The sequence below is a fragment of the Durio zibethinus genome, chromosome 2, assembly GCF_047325235.1.
Source record: "Durio zibethinus cultivar Kanyao isolate XHJ-2024 chromosome 2, ASM4732523v1, whole genome shotgun sequence".
In the NCBI taxonomy this organism is placed as follows: Eukaryota; Viridiplantae; Streptophyta; class Magnoliopsida; order Malvales; family Malvaceae; genus Durio; species Durio zibethinus.
The window spans coordinates 30,991,711-30,998,983 of NC_143163.1; the positions used below are offsets into that span (position 1 = coordinate 30,991,711).

Consider the following 7,273-nt stretch of genomic DNA (forward strand, 5'->3'; position numbering starts at 1 on the left):
GTATTTCTCAGACGTGAAAAAAATCATTTATCAAATCAAGTAAATTGGTTTAATTATTTGATACTATAATTATTGTTCTACTCTATTTTTAATTAAAATTTATTTATTCATTTTTATAGATAAAAAAGTTAAATTTCACTTCAGATATTTAATTGACATATTATAGCATTCACGGGCTTCGGAAAAATACTAATTCAATTATAAGTATCTCTTGATTTGATCTAAACCTAATCTCTTTGAAACACACTCCTCACCCTTCCAACATCTAAAATGTTCCTCAACCATCTTCATTTCTTGGCCTAATAATTAAAAAAAAAATTTTAAAAGATGCGTAAATTAAAAATGCAGATCCAACATCATCTTCTATCCCATAAAAAAAAATAATAAAATGCACCTATACCTTACCGTGAACGACAAAAATTATGGACCGAAATAACCCTTTGTGAGATGTTAATTTTTACTATTCCCTATATATTTTTTGTATTTAAAGTAAACCTAGCAAAAGTTCCAAACAAATGCATACCGTCAAAAAATGCAGGCCCTCTCCATGCTATAGTAGTTGTGTTAATCAAAATCTCACAACCGACTGTAGGGTCCAAAGTTACTTTCCGGTATCAGCTATGCCCAATATTTGTAAGGAAGTACCGGCGACTAGGTCCCCTTGACAGCCAAGCAAATGCAAGCAAAATACAACTCTAGGAGAGACAGCAAGACAACACTGGCAGTTCCCCACTCCTACCTTAGCTCCTTAATAAGGGAGCATCACCTCCATCCCATTCCAAATATTCCCTGCCCTCTCTAGCAGACAACGAGATCAAAACCCAAACTATCTGAACTGGCTTCATATGTGAACGAACAAAAATAATAATTTAATCATAATTAGAATCAGAAATTGGATTTTGTTACTTTATAATTTAACAAAATTATTAGTACAAAAATAGGCAAAAGAGGACAAAATGGATTGGTTTTGCAAAGCGCAACAAAAACCGTTAAAAAACTAATAACGGAGAACTGCAAGGGGAGGGGGCTAGGCTTGGGCATCTAAAAACTTTTAATTATAGTTCTTTTTTTTTTTCTATTCAGAGATAGTCATTTTGAGACGTCTGGTGGGAGAATCGAGTGATGAGGGAGAACATGGTGCTGATGCTGATAGAATTGACGGTGATGGGGATGGCGATTGTGATGATGGAGATGACGATGATGATGAAGAAAGCTCACAGCTTTCTCTCAACTTTCTCTTGTTGATTCCTCCTCTTCCTCTTTCTCTTTCTCTTTCTCCTTCTCCCACTCTGAACTCTCTGTTCATGCACTCTTTTATACGCTTAACATCTGATAATTTCACCGGCTTTACTATAAAGTCCTCTGCTCCTTCCTCTAAACATCTGTTCGTAAAAAATTCGGATAAACCCATCAATGTAAATTATTTCATTAGCCAATCTTCATTTATTTAAGACATGAAGAGTAATAAAATACCTATCAATTCGAGCTAAAACGTTCTCAGATGACATGATTACAACTGGGATTTCTCTAAAAGCAGAGGATTCCTGTTTCAAGATAAGAAATTTCACATAAAATTAGGCCTTGCCTCAGATACCATTAACGGAGTGTCGAAAGATAACGGGAACCACAAATTTCAGGTTTCTAACCTTAATTTTTTTAAGCAATTCATAACCCGTCATTCCAGGCATACAATAATCGGTGATAATGAGATCAACCTTCAAACCCTGAAATCAGAAACAAAGCTAATTGTCGGCTGGCATCTTCCCAGAATCATTGCTATAATCTTGTGGACAAAATTTCAATTATACTCACATCAAAACCATTACTTTTTTTCTCCTCGTCCAATCCCAGGAACTGCAAAGCTCTCCTTCCACTATCCACTGCCGTCACTGCACCAATCCAACCCAACCGTCATTTAATTCAAATCCAAAGAAGGAAATCATAATAAAGTAAAATGCTACAACTTCGGATAACTTTTTGAAATTATGAAATCACAATGACCAACCTTTACAAGAGGAAATTCTAAGCAACCTTTCAATGACTTTGCGATCAACGTAGCTATCATCAACGGCAAGTACATGAACTGCCTCGGTATCAGTAGGTGAAAGATCGAAGCCGTCAATTTTCTCCGTCCTCCTCCACCACGTAACGGCACCGTTTCTTGCCATCTCAAGGAAAGCAAAAACGAAAAAAGAAGAGAGGAGCAAATTTTTTCTATAGAACCTTGGGGAAAATATTAAAAAGAAATTAAAAACATTGGAAGAAAGAAAAAGACGAAAAGTTAAGTTCCCTCCTGTGAATTGTTAGAAAGAGAGGCAAAAAACAAGGTTCCCCCTTGTTCTGTGGCCATGCTTTTATACGCTGTAATGTACAAATGCGTCTCTGTCTCTGTCTCTGTCTCTGTCTTCTTTGTTTTCAGTCTCTTTTTTTTATTTTTTTATTGCTTACTACTATTTGTTATGTTCTCACTCAAATGAAATCTTTCTGATTGGCAAAAACAAAAAAAATCAAATCTCTCTCTATGAAATCCTCGCAATCGATTTTTGTTTCTTTTTAATACAAAGGCTTCTAATAGTTAATAGTTGCTTACAGGGACTCTAAATGCACTTCGGAGCCCCTTTCCTTCCCTCAATCTCTCTCCGATATCTCGTTTTGTGGATATTTTATCATGAAGCAAGAATTTAGTCAAATCTCGGGAAACGTGCCAGTAAATGGTCGGAATGGAGAGGGAAAATGACCGGAGGTCAATGGACGACCTCGACGTCAAATCCGACACGGCTCCCTAACGGCGGCGCAAAAACAGTTGAAAAATGTTTTTTTCCTTTTTTTTTTTACTATGAAAAGTGGATGCAGGATGACATTGGACAACCGCATTTTTACTATTTCGGAAAGGGTACGGTGATCTTTATTCTTTTATTAAATAAATTAAATTTCACATTTTCCAGTTCCCATTGCTTGTTTCACACATGCCACCTCGTGTCTTCTTTTTTTTTCTTTTTTTTCTCGTTTGATGATATGATCTAGTGCTGGCTTTTAAGCTTTAACTAGATTCGGTAATAGTGCGAGTTCGAATTCAGTTATTTCCGCTCCAAATTATTTTATATTGTGAGGCGTTTGTTCATGAAATTTATTTAGAGTTTTTTTAATTTTCATTATCTGATTTTTTTTAATTTGGTTTAGAACAATTTTTTACATAAAAAATCTTACAATTTATAAAAAAAAAGAAAAGTAGATGATAAAAACTCGTATTTTCTTGAATTTTTTTATATTTCAAAAAAGAGTAAGATTTTTATCTCAATTGTTATCATTTAATTATATTTTTAAATTATATAAATAATATTATTTACTTTAAAAACATAATAATTTTATATGTTATTTTTTATTTAATTTTTAAAATTTAATAAAGATAGGGTTTTTAAAATAAAAATGAGATCTTTTGTTGAAATATAAAAAATTTTTCTTTTTTAGAATTCAATAAATACAATATTCTTAAGACAAAAAAATGAGATCTTTATTAAAATATGAAAAAATATTAATTTTTTAAAATTCTTAAATTTCAATAAAAATTACATTTTTTAAATTAAAAATATAATATTTGTTGAAAAAACATGAAAAAATTTTATTATGATAAAATTTTATTATTACATATAAAATTTAATATTATATGCTATATGTGCAATAAAATTTAAAATATTTTTATTTAAATAATTTAACAAAAATACTAAATAAATAATTTATATATTAAATAAATAAAATTATAAATAAATAAATAATTTATTTATATGTTATTCATATATTATTAAAAATAATATAATAAAAAAATTCATTGGGAAATTTTATATTTTTTAATTAATTACAAAAATTTTATATTTTTTAAGATTAATAAAATAAAATAATCACACATTCTCATTAAATATCATTTTCTTTCAAAAATAAAAAATTCACTAGACAAACAATGTTTTTTATTGTTTTAGATTCACATTATTTTAAATTTAAAATTTCTGAATTTAAGATGGATTTGGGCTGCGATAATTAAATTAATTATAAAATTTATAAAAATATAATAATTATAACAATTTTTAATTTGAATAAATTTAGAATTGGATTTTTTGGTTTTAGTTATTTTGAATTTAAATTTTTATGAGTTCAGATAAATTTAAATTTAAATTTTTTATTTTTATCAAATTAAATTCTAACAAATTTAAATTAAAGTTTTTTGAGTGAATTTTCATGTTCAGATTTATTTTTCCATCCCTATTGTTAATCCCATCAAATTGTCATCAATAATTGACTTCATTTTTTTGTTTTTTGGCTGCTTTTGTTCATTCATTGGTGCTTATTTCTAAGAAAATAAAGCTTTAGCTTCACAATCACTTACGAAGAACTGGAGTGGAGATATGAAATCTTAGTTGATATTTTCTTTTGAATGAAAATTAAAGCAAAGCTGAAGAAGTCATAATTAAGTAGTAGGAGTATTATTTTGGTGGTTTTTGCATTGTGCTGTAATCACTTATAGTCATTAGTTCAAGAAAATATCAATTTGGCTGTAATACCCTCTTCTTAGGTGCCATTAATGAATTTTTATGTGCTATCAATGAGTTGTTCAACTGCTACTATTTAATGGTTGAGATTTTCTTTCTTTACTTTTTATATTTTACTTACTTTCACTTCAACTTTGCTTGATCATTTTTGTTTGTTATTGTACGTCCACGGAATTTTTTTTATAATCAAATTATTTTATTTATCCAGACAAGCTTTCCATCATGCTGCCGAAAGAATTTTAAGTACCTTGTTCTTGAGTTGCACAAGCTTCTTTCAGCGCGGAATTGTTTTATGTTTATGTTTGGAAGAATTTTTTTTTTTTTTTTTTGTTTTCGTGAAGCGTAAATTTAGGAATTCCAATTTCGGAACGGGAGAGGATACTTTTATCTGTTAAAATTGATGAAGATTTTCATTGATTTTAAAAGCATTAATTTATAATTAAAATTAATCCACATCGCTCTTTTTTTCTTCTTTCTATCCAAATATTGAGTTTTTCTAAAATCTTAACGCCATTTCACCAACGTCTTGCTCATTGTTTTACCTAAATCACAACTTGTCTTCCTCTCCATTTCTCTCGAATTTCTCTAACTTTGAAATCAAAATTGAAAAGGCTTGCTGTATATATCTCCCTAGCTTGAGCTGAAATTTGAAGAAACAATTGTTGCCTATATGCCAGAAGTATAGCACAAGAATTCCACCATTCAACAATCATCAACTCTTTACAACTAACAAAAAAAAAAAAAGAAGAACTAAGGTGGATTGGTGAGATAAGGACATGGGCGAAAGGGAACACTAAAAACGCAAAATGAGAAGGGGAATTGAAATGGTTGCCAGAAGCAAACAGGACAAAGAGAGAGAACGAGGAGATTTGGGAGTCCCAAAGAAATCTGGCAGTGGGGACCAGCAAATCACAACCCTTTTCTAATGCTTTGGACTTTTGCTACGTTTTCAAAACTTTACTGCACATCAAATCTTGGAGATCGCCATGAAGTGTCTTCCCGATGAAGATTCATCACTTCCTCCTTGCAGTTTCCCCTTCCAATTTCATTTTCACGCTCCCATCTATCTCATCTCATCATATCATTCGAGGTGACAAACAAATTTAAGCTTACGACTGGAGGTGAAAATTCTGTTCTCACAAGCGACGTGACGTTTTGACATTCAGGTTTTTTTACCTCCAGCCGCGGTCTGTAACCCTGACTTAAACTCAAATCGTGTGGGCCACGGTAAATATTATTCGGTGACTAGTTGACTACACATAACAGAGGAACTCTAATTTACCCAAAGCTAAATTTGCCACCGAAAATTCTCTACTTTTGCTTTTTCAGAGATACGTGGTCCCTCTTTCAAGTTGCTATTACTTTTAGTCACAACTCAGTGACTCAGGAACTCAACTCTCTGCCACGTGCTAATGAGTCCACTTTCATTTCCTTACTCTTATCTTTCTTTATTTTAAAAATCAGTATCTTTTTCCTTCTCCTTTTTGGTATTTTCCCTTTCCAAGATTTGAGACATTTTTGCAGTATGAAACCATCGGCATTTTTTATTTGGCTGGACATGTGTCTTAAGTAATTATTTGTCTACCAGTCCAATTGAGCGAGGCTGAGTGAATTTCGATCTTCAACCTCATAATTTACTCAACTCTAAAATCTAAATTGATTCACTTGGTTTGCCGCCTTCAAAAATTGAAAGCTTTTTTCCTCTCATTTCAATACTAATAAAAAAAAGATTCGTATCAGTTTTTTCTATAAGACCTATTATCTCTAAAATCAAATATGATTCGTACTTAAAATTATATTTTATAAATTTAAATTTAAATTAATTTATACAATCATTTTAAATAAGTTACATTTAATATATTTAAATTTTAAATTTTTTTAATTTCTCAAACTACTCTAAAAAAGCAATATCGTATAGTGAAATATAGCTACCATACCATACATCAAATCTATAAAAACCTAACATTAGCAAAGGTTAAAATTTTAGAATATATATCTTACTACATGATTTCTTAAAAAAAAAAAAAACTTTTAATAGCAAAAATAATCTAAATCCAAGTGAATTGGATAGCCAAATACATAGATAAATAAATTCTCAACTAACCAAAAGAAAACAAAAATTCCTAGATGTAACACGGTCGACATTGGCTTGATAGTCATATTCTCGTGAAGCAAAGCTCTTTGTTTGTGCATACTAACTTAAACTTCTCTTCTTCTTAGGTTGAACCCAAATGAACCGAGTGATCTTCCATGACATTTTCATGGTTCACTCATAAATTAATTAAAACACTAGCAATTTCAGCACTTATTCCCTTATTTAAATGTTCTAAACTTGATTAAGCACTAATACATATCATATATATTTAAACAATAACTGTCAAAGATGAAGAAAAAAACTACACAATAATTATCATGCTAACCTTTACTACTTATATGTCATTAGTTTCACTTATTTTCATCTTCCAAAACTCTATAACTAGTCATTCTAGTTTGATTCATGGAAGGGATAGGACAACAAAGAAATTAAAGTAACATTATCGTTTTTAAGGCCATACTTTGTAAAAGGATGAAAATAGGTGAGGTTAAAAAATTTATTAATCTAATAGTTAAGTTACAAATTAAGAAAATAATTTTTAATTTTAATAATTAGATTAACAAATTTTTTTTTTATTCACGTCTTTCCATTCTTTTTACAAAGTGTCAAGTATTTGTATGGTAAAGAATCATAGACC

At 30.2% G+C, this 7,273-nt stretch overlaps 1 protein-coding gene across 1 annotated transcript; it reads right to left on the reverse strand.

The window, feature by feature from the left end:
• Positions 1-879: 879 nt before the first annotated feature.
• LOC111317404 (two-component response regulator ARR6-like) lies at positions 880-2,849 on the reverse strand. The gene is made up of 5 exons (XM_022919828.2): positions 2,006-2,849; positions 1,813-1,889; positions 1,647-1,724; positions 1,474-1,544; positions 880-1,382 (listed from the first exon to the last, which is right to left on the reverse strand). The coding sequence occupies exons 1-5, from the start codon at positions 2,166-2,168 to the stop codon at positions 1,076-1,078; spliced, it is 696 nt and encodes a 231-aa protein (XP_022775563.1). The 5' UTR covers positions 2,169-2,849; the 3' UTR covers positions 880-1,075.
• Positions 2,850-7,273: the final 4,424 nt, after the last annotated feature.

Excerpts from the sequence above, each read along its gene's own strand:
- LOC111317404 (XM_022919828.2), bottom strand. The coding sequence starts at position 2,168 with ATGGCAAGAAACGGTGCCGTTACGTGGTGGAGGAGGACGGAGAAAATT. Across the intron at positions 1,725-1,812 it reads AAAAAAGTAATGGTTTTGAT|GGTTTGAAGGTTGATCTCAT; the intron begins GTGAGTATAATT and ends TTCTGATTTCAG. Across the intron at positions 1,545-1,646 it reads AATTGCTTAAAAAAATTAAG|GAATCCTCTGCTTTTAGAGA; the intron begins GTTAGAAACCTG and ends ATCTTGAAACAG.